At 33.3% G+C, this 24,537-nt stretch overlaps 1 protein-coding gene across 5 annotated transcripts in view; it reads left to right on the forward strand.

The window, feature by feature from the left end:
• LOC130441049 (zinc finger matrin-type protein CG9776) overlaps positions 1–10,311 on the forward strand; it is a 32,047-nt gene extending 21,736 nt beyond the window's left edge. For all 5 annotated transcript variants that reach the window (XM_056774531.1, XM_056774534.1, XM_056774533.1 and 2 more), the window contains 6 exons: positions 417–535; positions 813–1,298; positions 1,365–1,693; positions 5,545–5,779; positions 6,136–6,441; positions 10,011–10,311. In XM_056774531.1, coding sequence (XP_056630509.1) covers positions 417–535; positions 813–1,298; positions 1,365–1,693; positions 5,545–5,779; positions 6,136–6,441; positions 10,011–10,253 — 1,718 coding nt within the window. In that variant the 3' untranslated portion in view covers positions 10,254–10,311. The remainder of the gene's footprint in view (positions 1–416; positions 536–812; positions 1,299–1,364; positions 1,694–5,544; positions 5,780–6,135; positions 6,442–10,010) is intronic.
• Positions 10,312–24,537: the final 14,226 nt, after the last annotated feature.

The following is a 24,537-nucleotide window of genomic DNA, read 5'->3' on the forward strand; positions in this document are numbered from 1 at the left end:
TCTTCTGTAAAAAATGGAAGGCCCTATTGGTGTTATGATTATATTAGATAATAACAGTATAGTTATGAATCAAATATTTAAACCTAACTTAGTATATGTCCTGTTAGCCACTATAAAATAAGTGATTTGTAAAGGTCTGTATTTATATAAATTTTGTAGGATGACATGTTACACTCTACATTTTACTGTTATCGAGATCCCAATCCATCTAGAATTTGCGATACATGCTACATTATTAGAAAATAATGTTATACATTATATTCGACGTCATTTTGCCAACTAAAGTATAAATATACTATTATTTATTTGTAAACAAATACTCTATAAGAATTAGTGTTAGAATTATTCTTACAAATTTTTATATAACTAAAACTATAAAAAGAACTCAATTTTTGATATCTGTTTATTTTATGTAGGTTTGCAGTTTTTCATTCCGGCTCCATCTTGGTATTGCAAACTATGCGACGTTTGGATAGGTGACTTGCACTGTGCTTCACAACATTTAAAATCAAAAACTCATTATCAAAATTATGAGGTAAATAAACTATATTTTTTCAATTTCTTAGGTCTTTTTATATGTTTATGCTTGTAAATGTTCTTGATTTTAGGTCTCTTCTGATTTAAAATTAGTTTCTTCTTTAATTTTTTAAAGACAGATGAAAATTTGACGTTTCGACTTCTTTTATTTATTTATTATTTTAATAAAAACTAAAACATCAAATAATATTAAAAATTATAAAAAAAATAATTTTGAAACAGAAGAGACATAAAATCAAGAGGATTTAGAAACATTTTCCATGATTTTTTTATAGAATTTTATCGGTCAAAACCCGGGTTGGGAAACGGAATGGGTTAAGGACCGTGAAAAAGCGATGAGTAGAAAGGGAACTCAAGCTTCCTCGGATTCTGAAGAAGACAAAAAAAAACGTAGACGCAGAGATAAGCATCTCAGTGATGCATTTCTCCTTAAAGACAAAAAGAAGAAAAAGAAATCCAAAAGGAAAAAGAAGCAATCTTCAGATTCTAGTTCAAGTTCTTCGTCATCTGATAGTTCTTCTGATGATAATGAGGACAAATCTCGTAGTATTAGAGTAGCTATGAGAAATATGAAGAAAGTACAATCTATAATGGATGAAGATTTGTCAGCAAAATGGAGTGTATTAGAAAAGCTAGTGGAGGAGCATAAAAAGAAAGAAGTGCGAGATAAAGAAGACACTTTGAAAGCAAATAATGAAGCAGAAACTTCAAATGATCCGTTAATTAACCAATGGATGTCTGTGCCACAACCACCTGCAAAGGTAAGCTTGTGCATCATGTTTGCAGTTTGAGAAAGTTTTAATATTACTTTTATTATTATTTTCTAGGAAAAGTTGATGTTGGACACACTGAGAAATCGAATGCGTCACAAATTGGATATAGAACGTACCCGTATGGCGGAAATCGACAAAAAAAAACGAGAAAAGGAACGGGAAGAACAGGATCACGTAGAGCGAAAAAGACGTGAAGAAAAATATAGAGTCGAAGAAGCGGATCGACTGAAGAAACAGAGAGAAATGGAAGAAATACAAAAACTGAAGGATAGAGAACGAAATCAGATTAAATTTAAAACGAATAGTCATGGTAGGAGTAAAAGGTCACATTCTGAGAGTGATAATGAGGATAACGATGAAGATAAAATAGGAAAATACAATAGGTAAATATCAAAATAATATTATTTTAATCATAAAATCACGAAATTGAAGTAAACAAAAAATATCAGAAAAAATCGTTGGTAGAGATAAAGAGAATAGATGAAAAGGAACTGCATCAATTATCCATGGAACCATCATTTTTATGGCTTTATGTGGGGGGGGGGGGGGAGTTAAAATTCTATTTCACTTACATTTTTCACTTGAGCCAATATTGATTCTATTCTTCAATAATGTTTTTATGCTGCATTCATTATGACTACTTTTCTGTTATTGTTTGGTACATAAATATGTTGGAATGATGAATGCTGCAAATCAATATAGGTTTCTTTTATTTCTCACCGTTTCATTCTATCTAGTATTAGTTTGAGCCAGCACTTTTTTCATCTCCTAGTGAGATGTTAATTTTGATCTACCAATACTTTCATGCCTTTCCGTAATCTAGTTCTATGCTAATCTCTGATTTCTCTATATCTAGCGTAGTGGTAGTAGTTTAAGCCAGCTTTTTTTTTATAGTTCGATCTCTTTTGTGAACTTTTCCAGTTCTAGTTTTTACATTACCCGTAATTTGTTATTTTCCAGACTCCTTTATATCTGATTATTCTATGGTCATTGCCAGTGGTCTATTGGTGAGACCAGTCGGTGGAGGCAATATTTCACCATAAAAATAAATTATAAGCAAAAAGGTTAATTTTTTTATAAGTACTTTAAAGTATATTAATTGATTTAAGAAAAACCTCAGGTCTATCGATTTCCCAAAGTCAAAGAAAATCGAATTAATAGAATCATCCGATAACGCACCTATAAATTACACAATAAGAACAATATAAATCCAACTACACAAATAAATTCAAGTAAAGAAGATACATATTTAGCACTTCCCTATACAAACCAACTATCAGAAAAATTGAAATACATTTTATCGAAACATAACATCAATATAATAAGTCATAAGTCACACAACACATTATCACCTCTATTCACTACACTAAAAAACAAAACTGAAGACACTAAGAAATCAAATATTATATCATCTATACCATGTTTGAATTGTCCTAAATATTATACAAAACAAACAACCTATGAGCCCAAGAAATTAGAGGAAAAAAAATAAATTTATACTTATATATATATATATATATATATATATATATATATATATATATATATATATATATATATATATAATTGAATTTTGAATCCTTTTAGTTTGAAAATTTATATCTTAATCTTAAACATAAGTATTCGAAAGCTCGGAAAATATATTAAAGTTAGTCTACTTTGGTGTTTCGTTGCCATATTCCCAACAAGAAACTGCTTGTAATATTTATATATATATAACATTTTATCTTTTTTCGTTTTTGACTTTGTTAAAAGCCCTGGAGAAATCGATAAAGCACAGGTGTACCTTTTTGTTTATATTTCTGCATGTCTGGATGAGATCCTAGTGCACTACAAAAACCAAACTGCGTTTCAGAGATGTTTGTTTCACATTTTGCGTATATTTGATTTTGTATACTTTTGGTAAAAACCTTCGTTATGTGGTTTAACCAGATTAATAGGTATAGTTCACAGTGCTTCGTATTCGATTTTTTAGTGATAGTGATAAAGGTTGACTGCAATCAGTCTTCAGGAAATCTTTCTTCTATCATAGATGGTGCTAAAAAGGGTGGTCAGAATATTAAGAAAGTGATTTTCTGTTTTGCATATTAATTTTAATATTTAATTTTCTGTAGATATGTTTATATCTCTTATACTTGTGCTTATGGAAAGGTAGTCTCTCGGGCAGGATATTATGTGGCTTCTAAGACGTGTCAACTTTTCTTTATTAATTTACAGGGTAATTTGTGAAAGCGGTCATAAATTTCAATTGGCTTGACCCCACTTGGTCTTTTAAATTTTTTATGATACTGTACACTACACAGCTCATTTAATCTTTTAACTTTTTTCATGATGCAATACACCACCAACAAGCATTCGACTAATAGATATTAGCTAAACTGATACATTCCAGTTAAGTTGGAATTTCTGGAACTGTTGGTGATAGTCATGCTGAACACACTGTTTACACTACTACTCCACCAACACTCACAATTACACTGTCAGACGCGCTTTTCGATAACCAAGTTATCGTCTTTAGAGACTGTATGTTTACCTTGTCAGTGTTAGTGTTGATGTAGTGGTTGTATGAATATCAACAATGGTCCCGAAGATGTCAACTTAATTAACAGTCCTTCCGGTGCACTGTCGCCTCAATGGACACTTGAAGTTCATCTACTACTACGTTCCACATACGTGGTGATTCACCTAGCCCTTATGGACATCCTCTGTTAGCAGTAATAGTAGTGGTCTCTTGCCCTACTTTTATTTCTGCTGTTTCAGTTGATAGTAGTTAACCCATCTATTTGGAGTTTGTCCTATCTACTCTTCTCGCATCTAACTCTCTTTTGACAGCCTCATGTGAAACACCTTCTATGTCTAAGAAAGCAAATACTTTGTTGTCTTTATTCGTCAGAGCATTCTGAATTCCATCTGTCAAATGTAGCAGTGCAGTCCTCGTCGATGTACCTGTTTAGTATACATATTAACAAAAACGGAAGGATTCCCACTTCACTATCTATGTTCTAATGTAGTTGTCAAAAGCTTTATCTATCGCTTTGAAGAAAAATTATGTGAGGCTGATTGGTGTGAAGGATTTTGTATCTGTGGTGTCTTTCTTTTCTACTTATGGTATGAAAGTAACTTTTTCCTTCTCCAAGGCTCTACATTACTTCTACCGAGACGAATCATATGTGGTAGGATCCTCTTTGTTTAAGGGCTGGGAAGAGTCAGTCCACTCCAGGCGACTTGAACGGTTGAAAGGTGTTTATAGCCCATTTTATCGTTCACTGCTGTATACGTGCTTAGCCATTGCTACAGTTTGTCTCGAAGTTTTGCTATGTTTTCAATTTTCTTTTCTGAGACCAAACTGCCGCTCCCCTGAAAGTGTGTCTTCAGCAAGAGCCTTGCTTTGTCGTCCTCGCTTTCAGTGAACCTGTCATCTGGCTTCTTCAGTGCCATGGTTGTATAGACTTTATCCTTTGCCAAGACCTTCTGAACTTTTGCAGCTGCAGATGTAGAGTCAATATCCTAGTAGAATTTTCTGAAACTTGGCCACTTTCCTTTTCTGATCTCTTTATTGTAGGCAGTGAATATTGATGTAGGGGTAGTATAAACACATAAAACTTAGACGTTCCAGGACTTTGGAAAAATCAATTAAGCGATTCGTATTGATTATTGCAACCTTTATTATATATTTTTAAATACAATAAGTGATTTTGAAACTAAATAAATAACCAATGGAACTGACATATGCGACAGGGTTGTCGCATTTTCATTCAATTTCTAGTGAATAATCGAATCTTAACAAACATAGAACAATCATAATGACGTATCAGATAATAAGCTGTTTCTTTTGACGCATCAACCACTTAGGGTTATTAGCCAGTAATTGAGGTTTGATATATATAAAGCCGCTCATGAAATTTCTCAGTTTAGCCAATACCAGCCGAATGCTTGATAACAGTGTACTTCATCATGAAAAAAATTTTAAAAATTCAAATGAGCTGTGTAAACAATATAGCCTATTAAAATTTATGGTCAATTTTACAAATAAACTTATAAATTAATAAAGAGTTGACACTTCTTAGGAGCCACATGATATCCTTCCTGAAGGAATATATAATAAGTAAGTATGTTAAGTTCCTCATGACGCACCCTGTATAAATTACAATTTTACTGCTGGTTACTAGCTTAGAAAGGAATACGAAATCATTCAATAAAAAAATAACCATTATAACGTTAATTAAAATTTTAGGAGAAATTCCGAGCGAGAGGGATCCTACAAAAATCGAAATTCAAGAAGTCGTAGTAAAAGTCACGACCATGACAGACGTATTTACAATCAAGATAAACGAAGTCCAGATCAAACTCGTGAGGAAAACGATTCAGAATCTTCTAAAAAGAAAATTCCAGGACCACCTAGTTACAAAAAATTACCTTTTATAGGTAGAATGCCGTTATTCAAGAATAAAACCAAGCAATCCCAACAGGTAATTATTATTTTTTTAAAATAAATAGTCTTAACAAATTTTTGAAACTGACGATCTTTTTATAATTTAAAGGTTAATCATTTAATAGGTCGACATTCTCTTCACTTACATATTCTTATAAAATAGGTCCAAATTGTGCTTTGAAATATTTTCGATTGCTCAGTTCTTCACTGAGTATAATCTAATATTTTAAAATATTACAAAAAAATATTATTTCCGAAATACAAAAAAACTTTTTAGTTGGTAAAATTCAATAGAACCTACTGTTGGTGGCGCGCCTAATTATATAAAGTCAAATAAAGTCTTAGCAAATTTCTATAGTGATATTTTCATGATACAACAATTTTATTTCACAGGAAGAAAAAGATCAACCCAAAGAAATTAAGAAACAAGCTTATGAACCAGCGAGGAGAACCCGATTCGAACCTGGAAATCTCCCCAAAGCATTCATTCCAAAACCGGATGTTGTATGTTTCCCAAAACTTTCTTCAATTCCACCTTTAACAATACCACCTCCTCCGCCAACAATTACAACTAGAGTTTCCATTCCAGAACCACCCAAAATTAGTGATTTTAGTGAAAAACTTCAGGCACCCCCACCACCAAAATTGGACTGTAATCAAGCAATGGAAGAAAACAATCACAATTTAAGTGATGATGAGGTAGTAATTTCAAATATCTATTTGTAATCCTCTACAGATAATAGGTCAATTTCCCATTTGCGATTTGCTAAGATAAATTTCGAGAAAAAGCTGTCTGCGCTGTAATTAATAAAAAAGAAAACAGTCCGCTTCTTCATCCGGAAGTTATCAGAACAAACTATATATGTTGTTCTTCGAGCAAGATCAAATGTACAATTTAATAATGATTTAAAAATCAACATTCCAATTACACCACCCTGTATTAAAATTTGTGACGAAATAAAAATAGATCTTTAAGCAGTTTTTCACGCGGATTTTAGAAATGCAATTCGTTTTTTTCACAAATCGATCATTCCTATGTGAGTGAGTAAATAATGATCAGACATCTGTGACGCACCGCGGTGATTAAATTAGGATTTACATGTACAAAGTCGCCGTTATATGTTTCTCTTTCTGTCTCTCTCGACTTAGTCATCTTTTTTTGTAAGTTTTTGAAAACAAACAGTATACCGTAGAGTAGTAATTTTTCAGTAGCGAAACAGAGAAGTGACACTAATGGGTTAGTAGAGAAACTGTATTTTGCCTATTTCAACATAATACGTGGAGATCAAGACATATCATGGGCTCCCCATAAAATGTGTCGCACATGTGTAATGTGCGTCTTTGAAGGGTAGGATAAAAGCAAATGCTCTTTGGCATTCTATGGTATGACGAGAACCGTGGAATAATGTAAATGAGTGCTATTTTTGAATGGCCAAGATCAGAGGATACAGTTCTAAAAATAAAAAGAGTATTGTTTACTACATTTCATCAGCAATACGACCTGAACCACATGGGCCAGATCTACCGATTCCACCTGACATTTTGATACATGTATCAACTAAATCTGAAAGTGAGGCCAATTCATCAGAGGATAAATTTACGCCAGTAAGACGCAATGAACCACAGCTGCTTACCCAAGCAGAATGAAATGATTTGGTTAGAGATTTAAACCTATCAAAAGAGGAATCTGAAATTGTCGTGCTTTCTATATAAATGGGACTCATGACAAAAAACAAAAATTGTGGCCAAAACGACAAAATTTTGTACCTGGTTTAAAAAAAAATCCTGCATGAACGGTTGATTGACCTAAATCTCGGATTGATGAAGCGATTTGTGACCGCTTTATTAAAAGAAGGCGCCTGCTTTTAGTTTCTTTCAGAAAAATTTCCGCGCATTACCTTAGAAAAATCGAGGTGGGAATTGTCGTAGGTCTATTAATCTGAATTTTGATGAAAGATTCAAATTTCGAAACAAGTATGAATTAGAAAAAAAATGAAAGATTTTGAGTACAGATATCTATACTTTATTTCAGAAATGTATAGAGTAAGAAAACTTCATTAGGTATGCAAAGGGACCACAGAGTGACCCAACGAATATTTAAACCACCCGCGTTGGAGTCAATATATGCGTTTAGCCTATTGTTATCCATTCACAAACACTGAAAATAATGTTCCAAAGGCGTGCCAGTAGGATACTTGTAAAAAGGAAAGAATTTTATTTTAACAGAATAAAAATTAGGCATTATGTACATAGTATTAGGTACACTTATTTTTTATTGAACATTATACAGAAATTAAATTATAAAAAATCATAATATTCTTCGTCATCTGAGAAACTGTCATCTCCTCTTGACGTTATAATTAACGGGTAGACGATCAAGTAGTCAAGATCCCACATTTTCTCCTCTTCTTTAATGACATGCTGGACTGCTTTTTGTGTCTTGTTACAAATACTTTCACTTGCGCTCTTATAAGTTCTATAGGATTTAGTTCGCAGTGATATGGCGGTGTGCGCAGCACAGTTACACTATGTTTTTCTGCTATATCTTCCACGGCATATTTCATAAAACGATGTTTGTGTAAATTTGCTACAGCTAATAGTTCTTTTTTATCAAATTATCTTCAAATTCAATACTTTTTGTGATTAACCAGTCAATAATTTCTTGTTTTCTCCAAGATCAAGTTGGAGTTTTCTCTATGCGTCGAGAATGATAACTTGCGTTATCCATAACTACTACTGAATCAGCTGGAACATATTCAACATTTCACCAAAATTATCTTCAAAAACATCCGAATCCATGTCTTCGTGGTAATCTCCCGTATGGCACGACTGATAGGTTAGCAAACCTTCTTTTGAAAATCCCTCTTCGCTTCCAATATGGACGATTATTAGTCTTTTCCTTTTACCTGAAGGCACCTGTTGACAGGCCTTCCATAAAAGCTTGGCGAGCACTGGTTATATTTTTGTAATCGTATTTTATGCAATCGTGTACATTTAAAATAATAAGCACAATTGCCCTTATGGCGCATGGTTAAGCCTAATCTGAAATAGGATTGGAATTAGGCAGAGGCACTAATAGAAGGCTGAACGGTATCTGTTATACTCAAAACGTAATTGTATAATCTACTACCTAAGTAATCCCTACACAATATTTTAAGACCTTCACCTATGGCCGACACCGGAATTGAGCCGAACTGGACGGAATTCCCCATTTTATTACTCTATACCTTTCTGAAATAGACTATAGTAGGAACAATGCCATTATAAAAATCTTGAATGCAACATGAGCTTGAAAGTGCACTTCCTACATTCCCACCTTGACTATTTCCCTGATAACATAGAGGATTACAGTGAAGAGCAAGGTGAACGGTTCTACCAGGACATAAACAGAATGGGAAGAGGGTACCAAGGTAGGTGGCTGACTACTGCTGGAATCTCAGAGGAAGAGGGATTGCCAAGCACCCAAGAGTTGTGCAGGAAATCAAAAAAACGAAAGTTCAAAAACTAAAATAAAATACTTTTACGTTACTATCTTATCTAATTTTACATACTTCAAAATGCCTCCATGATTTTTTTTAATTAATTAAAAATTCATGTACATCTCTAATATTGCAAACAAAATTTATATTGTAGATGTGTGAAAAAACGTGTTTTTCTTCATAAAATACATATGGTCGGGAAAAATTAAATTATGAAATTGTACGAAATCTAGGCGTATAGAGAAAAACGGAAAACAAATATGTATAGAATAAGCATAAAAAAATATTTCAGAAACAGCTATTTTCATTGAGTCATCTGTATAAAATTTTTTATATGCAGGGTGGTGATCTATCTTTTTGACCTACTGATATGGAGATATTGTTAAACTTCATGAAAGCTGAATAGGAATATGTTTGGTAGAACTGTCTGACAGAAACAAAATGTTGTGAAATACTCAATATTTAGAATTTTGAACTTAGATTGAAACATATGCTCAACATTTAGAGCTGTCTAATTAGTCTCATATATTTTCTGTGAAATTTAGTTTTCGGAAGATACAGTTTTATTTCAATATACATTTTGTTCATAAACTAACATGTCTGAATAAATTGATTGATATCAAAATTTTATTTAAAAATGTACCAATAGAAATCACGTCCATTTATTCGGAACTCAAGAATTTTTTATTCTATATTCTATATTCTATTGACCAACAAATACTACAGTGAAAATCGCGTTTGTCTTTATAATTTGAAACACTTTCCACATATTGAAAATATTTTTTTCAGGTATTGTATGGATCAGAAGGAGTGAATCCAAGTATGATGGGTCAGTACTATCAACAGTTCGAAGCTACCGCTTACCAATCGATGAATTCGTATTCTTATGAAATGCCTGCTTCTGAAATGGCACCACCACCACCAGAGCCACACTCTCACTCGATGCCTTTGCAACCTCCTCCTCTACCACCTGATGATGATCTTGCTCTTTTAGGAATTTGCGCTGATGACATGGCAGCGCAATCGTTTTAAATTTTAATTATTTTTATATCTATTAAGTATCGAATTAATTAAAAGTAATATTTGGAAACCCAAGTAGTTTTATTTTCGATAAAAAATGTCTTGAATCGATTTTAAAAATAATGTTAATTGTGAAGAATAATTTTCAAAAGCATTTACAGGAATAGACTTTAAAACTCAGGGCGAGCTCTACCTATCTCGTATCAAGTAACAAAATTATTAGAAAAAAGTGTTCAGGTTCGACAAAATAAAATATTGCTACAGTCCTATCAGGCTATTTGGCGGTTATTGAGTTAGTTTAATATCAATGAGTTATTTTTATGTAACTGATAAGTATGGAAAACGCAAGCTTCAGTGACCTATCAAATTAGGCTGCTCATGAGAACTAATCATAGAAAACCATATAAAGGAAATTGATTATTTTTAACCCTTGAATGGTCGTGTCGGGTCTATTTGACCCAGATCATTTAGTTTGTACTGTAGTTTAGATGTCGCAATGTCGTGGAGCGTATCACTCCCTCTACCTTTCTAACTTGAGGCGGACAGTCGATGTACGTAGCCAGTCTCCGTTTAATCGCTGGTGTGACAGTGTGAAATACGAATATTTGACGTCTGACTCAGCGCGACTGATTAAACTCATTTTATTTTGTGTTTTAGCGTGGCTCCACTTGCATTCCGTATTTGAAAATTTTTTATTTGGTAAGTATTTCTTTTTATCACTCCAAGGCTTATCTTGATGTAAAACACTTCTTATTTTGATAAACAAATGTTTTTTCATTACCACAATATTTTTCTATTTTAGAAATGTAAATTCCTACGAAAAACAACAGGCACGTCTTCTGCGTCTTTGGGAAGGCGTTCAGCCAACAGAGGAGTCACCCCATGATACGAGGATGCAGATACAGAAGATATGGTTGAGTGCATGTAGATCCTTATTTCAAAGTTAATTATGATTGAAATCGTTTATGAAGATAAGAAAAATGAATTGGAACTGCATGAATTATTCTCTAAATTTTACCGTTATCGATAGGTATGTTATGCTATGCGCTTCATCCGCCGAATACGACCATTTACTTACCTGAAGTAAGAAGAGCGGCAAAAAGTGCCAAAACACCCAAGGATTACTAAATGTTATATTTTGATGAAATTATACTTAACATCATTATCAATAATACACACAAATATATTGCAAATCTATCGCATACGTACAGTCGACCTAGAGATGCTAAGTTAACAAACCAAGCAAATTTAAAAGCTCTATTTTGTTTACTATACCTGGCAGGTACACACCCGTCTTAATACTAAAAATCTATAGAATTGATATGTTTTGGCTTATCACATCATTACAGCGATTTCGTACTCTAATACGCGTAATCTGTAATGATGACAAAGAATCTAGGGAAGAACTCAAAAAATATGATAAAACCGCACTGATTCCAGATATATTTAATTCTTTTGTAACAAATTGCCAAAAACATCTCTAAATATGCAACGGTAGATTAAAAAATACTTTTGCGCTTGTGGACGCTAGAATGTTTTATACATTAAATTGAGAAGTTTACATTGGACCAAACCCGAGGGACCCTACCGGCTAAGTAATGACGCAAGGAACATTGTCTTACGAATGATTAAACCTATTTCGTTTTTGTTTCGAGGTCATAGGCTGTCGATTGTGGCACTCTAAGAAAAAAAAGCAAGAATTTATTAATGCAAAATTACTACCCATTAATTCATTTATGTTTGGCTTTCAAAACCAAAAGACTCTGTTGTCCTACGTACGAAGAAAGAATAAAAATGTAATACTAGTATGCACCATGATGACAAAATAGATTCAGCCACAAAAGAGAAATTCAAATCTTCTATTTTTCTTTTTACAATACAACCAAATCTGGAGTTGATGAGGTAGATAGGAAAACAGCAATTTATGATGGTGCGAGAAATAACAGACGCTGGCCTATGGTATCATTATATTCTTTGCTCAATATGGCTGCAATTAATGCGCGTATTATTTTTTGTGCAAATAATCGTAACTCTGATTTGGTAAGACGAAAATTTCTGCAGCAGTCAGCATATGAGCCCATAAGTGATTATCGGAATCACAGAGCAACATTAAAACATTTGTCACGCGAATTAAGAAGTATCGATAACTTGCTCTCATTATTATATATAATGGAAGAACATGAAAAACTGAAGCGATGTCAAGAATGTATTGATTTAAATAACAAAACTAAGCTATACTGTAAAAAAATGTTATAAATATTTATGTTTGAATCACATTTGTAATTTATGTAAAAACTGTAGTTAAAAGCAGATATAGAATCTGATTAGGAAAATGGTTGTTTTTAGACTGTTTTTTGTTAATGTTCTTTGATTTTTAATGTTTTGGTTTTTGTGTTAACCCGGGAGAATTTTATTCCATTTTGTGATGTTTATCTATAAAAAGAATGTGATGTAGTTCATATACTAACTAATTTTTTAATCCAAATGTATAAATTGTTCGAATATAGTTGAAAAATTACAAAAAACAAAAATATAATATCTTAACCCTTATCTTTTTTACAAAAAGTAATGAATGTGCTAACAAAAATAAAATTGTTCTACTAGAAAAAGCTTTCTAATCAATATCAGCATATTTTTCGCAATTGTATACAGTGTGGGATGGACAAATGGGTGTTGCAATCACTACACACTTTTTTGTTTTTTTTGTTCTTCTGTATTGGACAAAAAGCATAGAATTCGTCTCCTACCTTACTGGTATTCGTCAGTATTCAAGTTATCACCCGCAATTCTTTTGATAGCAGTATGATGTTGAGATTTCATATTTTGGATAGTCGATCTGGTAATAAGGTGAGATTTCATCACACTTAGGGCAGCTCTTTCAAAAAAACCCTCCTTTCAATCAAATCGTAAGTATTTGCTTTTTAAATGATCTGGTTGTTATTAATCTAAAAAATATGGTCAGTGGCCATCTGCAAGACAACCTAGCCACTGAGTAGGAGGCTTTCACCCGCAACATCGACACCCCCTTTTGTCAAGTTGTAAAATGTTATTATTTCGGGCTTGGCTAAAGCTCCGGTGCTATCATCTATACGTCATTGTTATGGAAGGTAGAAAGTTCCAAAATATTACGGGACCGTTTCGTTTTGTAGAACACATTCTTTAGCCAATCCAAAAATACTGGCATACAAAGCCTTTGGTTTCGTTTCAAGGAACTCAGCTGGAATATCTTTTTTATTTTTTCGTACTGTGCCATCCACAGTTGTTCGTTTTTCCAGCAATTGCGCTAATGGTATCGATGTGAAGGGTGGATAAATTCAAATATCTGGTAATCTGGCTCCTTGAAAACTAAGCATAGGCAAAGAAATAAAATGTCGCATTGAACAAGCCCGACAGGCATTCTTGATATTTCGAAAGGTGCTTACTTGTCCCGATTTTGATCTTAACCTACGACTGATATTCGTGAAGTACTACATTTGGTCAGTGCCTCTTCACGGCATGGAAGGCTGAACATTGAAGACGACTGCGATTAATTAGTTGGTGGCTTTCGAGATGTGGCTGCACCCCAGAATCCCAGAAGTGCCTTGGACGGCTAGATTGAAAACTTCTGAATTAAAAAGAGAAAAACGGCGTAGTTAGGACTCATTATGCGGAACAACATATCAATTTTTGCATCTACTGATTGAAGGTAAAATTGAAGGAAAGAGAGGGATCGGAAGGAAAAAATATCTTGGCTGCGAAACATCAGACAGTGGACAGGACTACTCGATATACAATCCTTGATACACACCGCAATAAATAGAGAAGCGATGGAAAATGTTATTGCGAACATCCATTAGTGGATTTGCATTGAAAGAAGAACTAGATCGATGTGAAATAGTTATCTATTGTAATATTACGTGCAGTATAAAAAATATGATCAGCTAATCTTTTGATCACCACACTTGCACTATTATCTTTTTTGAAGAGTCCGCCAGCTGTCTGCTAGTGTTTAAAGTACGTGAGTCAAAAGCCTATAAATTTTCAAACCATATTTTGCCGGCTTACTTGGTATTTATTGCCTAAATAAAGCGCCCACTGAAAGGTTCAAACATCTCGTCTATGGTAGTGTCTTAGTGTTTGCATCTCTCGTTGAAAACGTGACATAATTGCCCTAAAGTATTCTGGAGCAGTACCGTCAGTAGCCCATAATGCCAAACCCATAAAACAGTTTGAAGATAAGTTATTTTCATATGAACGGAGATCATCTTCCGATTTCTCAGAATCCGTATCGTGATCAGAATGATTACTCTCTGCAACAGTTTCAGGATCTAATCTATTTGTCTGGTCATTCAGATCCTATCTGCCGGGGTACTGGACATTCCATGATAGTTGGACTAGAAAAATAAAAAATAATAATTAACTTGAGAAAATAAATAAAAAAATTGTGTGTGTCAGCTCCGACGCACGACTGGAGTTTACTCCTTAAGTTCGATAGTCTAACCAGACGCAAAAAGAGTTTATTTAACTTAAAAAAGATTGATACTGTATAAAAGGGTAAATTAGTTAATTAATGAAAATAATATACATATATAAATATATATTTATTCAATTTATTCATTTCATATACATTTATTATAACTAACCGACGAAATATTTTACATTAAACTTTTTACAATAGTCAATTTCAGATGTGCATAAATATATCATTAGGAATGTTGATAAATTATGAAATTATTATTATCAGACTATTATCATTTTATTTAAATATTAATTAAATCAACATTGTCTGCATTATTAATTACAGTGACAAGTGGTTTATGGTAACTAAAATAAGACACATGGACGTTCGTAGATACGTGGTTCACGAATCTTGAAAATACCGCATCAATGGTTGTACCATACCTCGTTGTCCCCATTGCTCTATCAGAAACAATATCTAAATTCAGTTCAGATTTTAAAAATTTTATTAATGTCAATCCATAATCTTTGTTAAAATCGCCACAATCGTACAGTTGTTAATATTTAAAAATTATTTATAAAATAAATCATAATAACGTGGAAGAATTTATAGACATCGACAAAAAAATTAATTTTTGGTTAGGTTAGAAATTTTCTATTTTATGTGGGCTCGATAATTCATATTGGGTTGATTATCTAATTTTATGTGTTGTTTCCAAATATATATTTATATGAACTACATCGATAATTATTAAAATATTTAATAAATACAAATTGCCCATGCTCATACATACAATACATGAATTATAACGTACCTTGCAACCACGTGTTTGTTAGTTGTTCCGGCAATATCAACTACACCTCTTTCTGCCATAGTTATTTGAAAATACTTTCAGTTCAGTTTAGCGGAGCACAATGATAAAAATTAAAACTTCACAATAACAATATTAATTATCGACATTTATAATAAAAACAGCAATGACACTGACAAATTAGAAAGTTGCGCATCATAGGGTGCGCACCAAAAACGTAACGAGGTCATTCATCGATAGATTTTACTCCTCACATTTTTCTCATACCGGGCCCCTTATATATGCAAATGGATTCTTAAGGAGTAAACTCCCAAAATTCGGTAAAAAACATAATAGTCTTATAAATAAGTCATAACAAATTTACTTACCAGACAGTTCGTATATAACTTTCCCGAATGCTGCAAGAATTCTTCCTCTACTAGTTATAATTATACTGAAATATAACTGGATAATTCTGCTAATTAACTTCAAAATAAAAAGCAGCACGATAAAGCTGAAACAAAATTTGTATCACCGGAATTCGCTTTGAGAGAAACGCCCATATTGGGAGATAACTCAGAAATCACCTTCCAGTACACGCTCCAGATGGATAATTAATCTAAACCAATGATAGCGTCGTGTTCCCATCTCTCCCACAAGCAGCTAGACGGACAATCATATTCGCTCCTTGCTAAGCAACCATTTGGCGCCGAAAAAGTGTACAGGTGAAAGAAAATCTCACCTAGCAAGTTTTTCCGGGTTAAAGTGTTTGTCATATTGTTTTCATTTGTAAATATTTCATATTATAGATATCTAACAGCAAAATGTTTTTTAATTTACCAATACACTTTGAAATTAATTTGAGCTCAGAAATACTATTTGTACTACCAGAAATATACTATTTAATAATTTGCACACCCTAGCAAAACGAAGGAAATAAAAAATATCGTGCTCTCGGGAAACTTATACGTCTGGCAGGAAATGGAAACTTTATATTAAATGAAAGCTTTATTTGAATTGAGGGGCATGGAGGAAGAGGGTAACAAGACACTAAGTCACATATTTGAGTTATTTAAAATTTCACATTTCAAACAAATTCCGAAATCGTAATTATTAATCAAACACAAAATTTTTTTTGCAGTACTATATTTATACATATTTGTGTCAAAATAATCAAATAAAACAAAAAAATATTACTAGGTAACAAAAAACTTAGTAATTTTTGGAAAGCTTTTAATAATAACTCAATGTTAAGAGTGTGGTTAATATACCGGCCTCGAGTTGGACTACAAAGACCCATTTATCACCAAAGAAACATAAACTATAAATTTCCACGAAACTTGTTAGTTCGCTTTTTTTATTTGTTATACAATGCGATCCATATGTATGGAATAAAATCAATTTTTGCGTTATTATGTACTATGTGAAAAAAACCTGGTCAATTTTTATTTTTAGATTGACAATTTACAGTTTGAAAATATTATCCCCCTTCAGCACCCCCTCGAAAATTTTAGATAAGAAAGGGGGTCATGTGGCACCTTGTTGGAAAGGTATTTTAGTCCTCTGCTTAGCAATTTAGAGTTTTTTTAAATTTGGTGCAATCACTACTGAGAAAATTAATTTTTTAGACGTAAAATTTTGATAATGTCATCACAAAACTTTACGTAGAAATGAAGAAAATAATATCGCTTGATATTTAGAATATATTTTTCAATGTACTACAATTAAACTAAATGTTCTAAATGAACACTTGACAATAACCGAAATGATTTTGAAATTCTCGTACAATATTTTGTATGCAAGGGCGTATCCAGGGTCTTGACAAAGTGGAGGGGAGGCTCATTAGTATTAGGACGAGTCCTCCCTCAAAGATATGACATTTTGAGCCTTTTTCTCACAAAATATAAGTTAATTACGTTGTTTCTGACAGCATAATTACGAATTTTTCGCAATTTTTTAAACCTCAATTCCTCATAAAGTTTGAAACAAAAAACCAAAAAAGTCAATTAATCAGGGTTTAGGGGCGGGGTCATGACCCCCCTAGAACCGCGCTTGTTTGTAACTTTTAAAACAGCAATATTATCTGGTTTATTAAAATATCTTTATAAATACTCAAGTATTTTCGTTTCTGTACTACTAAACATCAGGAAAAAATCTTTAAAAGATAATAACATATTAGTCAAAAAGCCAAATGAACAATTGATATGAATCTAGTAGCCTGCTGTTATTTAGGTATTTAAAGTTACTAAAAGACGTCAGTACAATATTGGTTCCGGTAATGAAACAAGAACTCATAAGGAGATTTGTGAACGTTTTAGTAACAACACGTTTCGCTGTCTACAGTTAGCAAAATAGAAAAAAAGTATCGTGAAAAATATTGAGAAACTAGGTGAACATTTTCAATTTACTGATGAAAAAAAGTTAGATGTACTTCTAGAGATTGACAATTTCACATAAAGAAAAATACCACGCTTACAAGGTTTAGCTGGTTCAGTATTTAAATGAAGATGATCGTGAGAGAAGACAAGAATTGATAAAAATACGAGGATATATTCATATCTAGTTAGCCTAGTTCCATGCATAAACAAAATATTGCGTTACCATAGCAACGAACAATAACTTATTAGAAGTGTCGGTGTAAAGTTTGACGTCAAAAAAGTAAACCAGAGTTACGCAATAAATTTAAAAGGATTAAGAGGTAAGCAGATTTACGAAGGCATGCTTAATACCCTTGGTAATCAATGTCCTTCGTATGCGACCATGAAAAATTGGACTGCAAGCTTCAAAAGAGGTAAATTTTCCATTGAAGAAGATGACCAATCGGGAAGGTTAGTTTGTGTGTCAGTTCCCTAAAATCCATCATAAATGGATTCCTAAATGTTTGAATGTTGACCAAAAGCGTGCAAGGATAGAAGCATCACGTTCGATCTGTGATCGATTTGAAAACGATGTAGACTTCTTAAGCCAAATTGTTACTATGGATGAGACTTGGGCTCATTTCTACGATCCACAAACAAAACAATAATCGATGGAATGGCGACACTCTGGTTCTCTAAGACCTAAGAAGTTTCGTGTCCAAAAATCTACTGGAAAAGTTCTTGCTTCAGTTTTTTGGGATTGCCATGGAGTAATCATTATTGATTTTTTGGATAATATACTCCAATAACTGGAGTTTACTATTCGACATTACTGGCTACTCTACAGGAAAAAATTAAAGAGAAAAGATGCGGAAAGCTATCCAAAGGTGTTTTGTTTTTGCAGAACAACGCCCCTGTACACAAATCTTATGTTGTCATGCAAACAATTCGTGATTTAGGGTTTGAATTACTACCCCTTTTTCATCAGATTTGGCTCCGTTCGACTATCATCTCTTTCCTCAACTGAAAAAAGTTGGAAAGGTCGTAAATTTTCTTCCAACGAGGAGGTAATAGAAGCTGTGGACGTCTGCTTTGCAGAGCAAGAAGAAACATTTTTTTAAAGGTCTAGAGATGTTGCAGGTTCGCTGTAATAAATGTATCCAATTAAGAGGAGAATATGTTGAGTAATAAAATATTTTGACATTAAATTTTGTTTGGTTCTATAGTAGGCTAAGAATTTTTCAATATATCCTCGTATATAATAAACAAAATAGTTTTTTCTGATGAAGCAACCTTTCATTTAAACGGAACGGTTAACAAATAGAATTGTACTCGTAGATATTGGAGCAGAGAAAATTCTTACTGTGTGAGGCTCATACTCAATATCATAAAAAAGTAAATATTTGGGCTGGTATCATTAACAAAAATTATTAGCACTTATTTCTTCGAGGGTACAGTTAAAGGTGAGGTTTCATTCAAAGACTTTTCCTGATGTTAATCATCCAAATGAGATACATTTACTACCAACAAGACGAAGCTCCACCGCATTCTGCACTTACAGTTAGAAACTATTTAAACGAGGTTATTTTTCGATAGGTGGATTGGAAAACGTGGAACTATCGAATGGCCGGCTAGATCCACCGATTTGAATCCTCTCGATTACTTCTTATGGGGCTATTTGAAATCTGAAGTATATTTTAATAGACCAGACAATATTGCTGATTTAAAAGTTACTATAACGGAAGAAATTAACAAAGTAATGCCTGAGATCATACAAAATGTACAAGAATTCCAAAATCGCCTAGGTTATTGTCAAAAAGTTAATGTTGGTCATTTTGAACATTCAATTTAATTGTAAGGTACATTGAAAAATACATTCTAAATATTATGCGACATTATTATCATTCTACGTAAAGTTTAGTGATAGAGACATTATCAAGTTTTTACATCTTTGTATATTGTCAATTCAAGAATAAAAATCTTATATAATATATAATCTTATAACTTAGTTATAACTTGGTAACTGGAAACATCATGTTATCTACCTAGCAAAGGGGCTATCTCTTCCTCTTTCAGTTCTACTTCAAGCTTGATGTCAATAACAGTTTCGGTTGTGTTTTGTGCGTATTTTTCTAATGAAAATGTTTTAATAGTATCTTTGAAATGATGACTGACAATAAACAATGTGTCGTGATTCAATCTCACACCGATACGATTATCGACTGTTTTTGTACTCTGATGATATTTGATCGGCGCCTAACCACTTTTGCAATATCTTTTGAACCGAATATTAACAAGAAACCTTCCGCAAGATGTTACACAAGGATTTCAACACGCAAAATATTTGTACACATATGATGCTGAAAGCTCTCACCCATGAATAAAAAATGTGAATAGAGATCTGTACAGCTGCGTACTGATCTGAACATTCGTAGGCACACGAACGCTGTGCACGTAAAATTGATCAAGTGAGTACCAAGAGAAAGTTTCGTGCCTATAAGCTTTTGCGTTCACGAACCTTATCCGTGATTTGTTGGTTTTTTTTTCAAACATCTAAGTGCTTATACGCCAAGTATAGTATACTAGTATAGTGTTTATTCAAGAAAAACAATGAGCTAGTATTGCATATCGATGAATACAAAAAGAATCACATATTGTGTCGCGAAGAAATTTATATTTCAAAATTATTTGCTGAAAGGATGCGGTCTCTTCTTGACAAAGACGCATTGTTGGATAGGAATCACCAGAAGCAAGAAAATGTAACGTTATGGATAATCGCTCTTTCACAGGAATAGCATTTCTAAATTTGGTGTCTATTTTGTCATTAATTTTATGGAGAAGCAGAGCAAAATTAGTTGATGATATAAGCAAGACATACATTATAGAGGAAGTATCATCACTAAATATGGGTTACCGAATGGGACAGAATAAAAGAATCAGCATGGTATGCGACTCCGACAATGCAGCTATTTTCGCGGAAACGCAGGACGACCTACAGCGACAAGTACACAAATTCTGCCAAGTCAACCAAGCGATGAACATGACTATATCCACAGAAAAAACGAAAAGCATAACCTTTGCTAAAGAGCCCATACGATGTAAGCTGGTAGTTCAGAACAAAATCATCGAACAAGTCTCACAATTTAAATCGCTGGTTATGGACCTGTCGAGTTTTCACGGCCCAGTGAAGAACCTAAGAAGCCAGATCAACAAAGCGATTGCCATATCGGGTTGCTTAAGGCAGATAATATGGGCGAACGAATACATCCGAAAGGATAGCAAGGCTAGGATCTATATGACTTGTATCAGGCCAATCATGACATACGGAATAGAAACAAGAGAGGAAACCAAAAAACTATAGTGGGAAAAACAAGAGTAGATCGAATCAGGAACACTGACATCAGGGAACAATGTGGGGTGCAAAACATCGTAATATGGGAGAGACAAAGAAAAAGATATTGATACGCCAACATGAGAAGAATGGAAGAGAGTAGATTGCCACGCATCGTACTTGGAGGGAAACCAATAGGGAAACCTGGAGAGAAGAGAGAACCCGGACGACCACCTAAGAGATGGATGGACAGCTGGGAGTCCACCTCCCAGGAACTGATACGGAGGAACCTGCAAAATATATAGTTGCGTGATACACAATCACTTACACTGTTCCCTCTTCATTTTAGAATTATATGCATCACTTAAGACTTATGCTACAATCATTACTAAGCTAACAACATGCGTTGCTCCGTTTCTCAATATTCGCATACGGAGCGACTGTAGATGTTGGATGTGTTCAGGAATCACGGGAGATTAAACGATATTTGAGTATGTCCTCGAAACCCATCAACAAAGTCAGTAGTGGATAGAAATATGTGGGGAACCAACAAAGTCGAAGATATTCAAGTGAATATTAATGTTTGTTTGAATATCTTCCGTATTTTTTATTTTAACTATGTTCCCTTTTGATCAAACAATACTAGTAATCAGTTTGCGTCTTAGAGCGGCCGAAGGAACCCTTTTTTCATATACGCTAAAACAATCTGGATCTTTCACCACTATAACGCACAGTCACACTCTTTATGGATTTTACTAAAAGTATGTTACAACAATACCTCATTCAACCTAAAATATCAATATTGCCTCCATATTTTTTGTTATTTCGTAGAATGAAGTAACACCTTAAAGGAATTCATCATGGTAGCGTGGAGGAGGTCAATGAATTGTAACCGTTGTTCTAAACTGGTTAACTTAATACATTTAGTGCTTTAAATAGTGAGAGCAATATTAGAATCGTAGTGTAAATATGGAACTATTACGAAGGGTGATATTGGAATGTTTTTATCTGATTTTTCATTGATAAATGCGGAAATCAATCGCCACACATTCTTCATTCGATTGAATAATACAGTCTACTAATTCATAATGAATGATCAGAATCATTCAAATGTATCAAAAATAATGAAATTTAAAGAAAAAATTAACTAGAATCGTAGGAAATCTGATACTTTGTACAGAGATTGTCTCAAAAGTGACCATTCCTACGCTACAATTTAAACATATCGTATTCACTAAATCTAATCTCTGTTTCTATGAAGATTAAAATTGCTTTACCGTCTTTTAATGATTCTCTCCTTGTTGGCGTCGCAGTACGTTTTTATAATAAATAGTGTGGAGTGTGATAAATATGAAATTCGCGTATTCTTAAGACATTATTGGAAACGGCACAGTGTTATTTAATTGTTTTAAAAATTGAGATTTGATACTTGAATAAATATCCTTCGCGCTCAGGTCGATCACCTGCGTTACAAGAGAAACAGTAGACTACTACCAGCAAAGCCGATTTTTGGACTGCCTTGAACCTATTGACCTTCTAAAGATGCCATATATATATAATAGGCTCCACATTTACCGTATGGTCGAAGTTTATAGTCTATTTACACTTACTTTAAAAATTTTTTTTTAGAAAATGCTGTTATTTTTGATGCTCTCCATGTAGTGCTTCTTTTCTCACGTACCAATAACTTTGTCCTAGGGTTCTCTGGTTTTTTCCTAATTTTGCTTCCCATATTCTCTTCACTGGTTTTGAATCCTCCATTCTTCGTAAATGGCTACAACAACTTAACGGTTTTTGCTCAATGAATTCCATGAGTGACATGATCTTGTCGTATTTGATTATTTGTTAATCCATCCTTTTTTGTGACTCCTCTCACATGCCTATCACATTTCATCTATGCAGCTTGCAATATACTTTTTTTGTCTATCATTAGGATCTATGTTTCACATTCGTAAGTCGTCATGGGCTATTAAATTGCTTTATAGACATTAAGTTTTGTATTTTTTGAGAGTTCTCTTTTATCTATCAGGCAGTTGTTTATGCTGTGATATGTATTTAAGGCTTTTTTAATTCTCTTGGCAATCTCTGCGCCTTCATTGCCCGTAGTTTATTTCTGTTCCAAGGTATTCAAATGTGCTCACCGCTCTAATTCTATTTCTATATGTTTAGTTTGATTCCTATCCTAGTAAATAGTTTTTCTATTTTCTCTATATTAGTTATACACAAAGATAAGGGTATCACCCAACACTTTCTCCCTTCTGTGCGTCAACTTATGTTTTTCCCTCTAAGTTTCTAGAATTTAAACAAAAGTCGGTAATAGTAAACACTTTCCACAAGTTTTTTGCAAAATTATTTCTAACAACAAATTTCGATGTTCGGAAAAATTTGTATATGAGAAATAAAAATGAATGTTTACATTTTCGCACCACAGTGCACATTCCATACCATATCCTCTCATACTATACCATTTAAAATCATTAGTAAGCAGTAGAAAACTATCCTAGTACCAGCACTCGCCGATTATTGGACCTACTAAAGATTCCACATCTACCCTTTAAAATGATTTGGTACGATCTATAAAAATTGTCGTATAGTGCCACCTAATTAACTGAGATTCAAGCTAAACGTTGAAACAGTTTTCTTCCGAGCTGAAAGATAATCGCTTGATTAGACGCACTATTTTACTTGCTATGAGAATTGGTTTTTTCTAAACAACCCGAACATGGAAAATCACTGGTGAGATAAAAGAGATCGATTCGAGCGAAAAGTCTTATTGTCTGATGGAATTAAGAACGTTTAATGCACGTCGAGCTATCACTGCCGAGGTATAGGTATAGTGAACAGCTGTTGCAAATTTATGAGGTTTTATCGGAGGAAAATTTAGGTTTATTTAACCGAAAGTGGATTCTCTTACAACAAGACAATACTAAAATACAAACTGTGAAATTTACGCATAATAAGATGGAAGAACTTGACGGCATTGAATTTCTAGCCTATCCAGCATTTAGTCCGGACCTTCCCCTATTAGATTATTATTTGTTCTTGCGTGGGAAAAATTTGAATCCAAAGGAGATGTTGAGAATGCCCAAAGAGCTTGCTGAACATTGGGTTGAAACAATAGAATACGATGGGCTATACTTCGAATATTGAAGGTTTTTTGAATGATTATTTTATAAACAAAGCGATCATTGGAAATCTACATCTATAAGACACGCTCTATATTTCTCAATGGAATTGACATTTATCTGGAAGGTGTGACGATTACAAATATCTTTAAAATTTTTATGAGCACTAATAATTCCAAATTCACGATATAAACATATCGAATAGAAGCAGCTCAAAAAATTAGGACGAATTTCCAGTGCGCACAATCGATAACC

The sequence above is a fragment of the Diorhabda sublineata genome, chromosome 3 (assembly GCF_026230105.1).
Source record: "Diorhabda sublineata isolate icDioSubl1.1 chromosome 3, icDioSubl1.1, whole genome shotgun sequence".
NCBI classification, from domain to species: Eukaryota; Metazoa; Arthropoda; class Insecta; order Coleoptera; family Chrysomelidae; genus Diorhabda; species Diorhabda sublineata.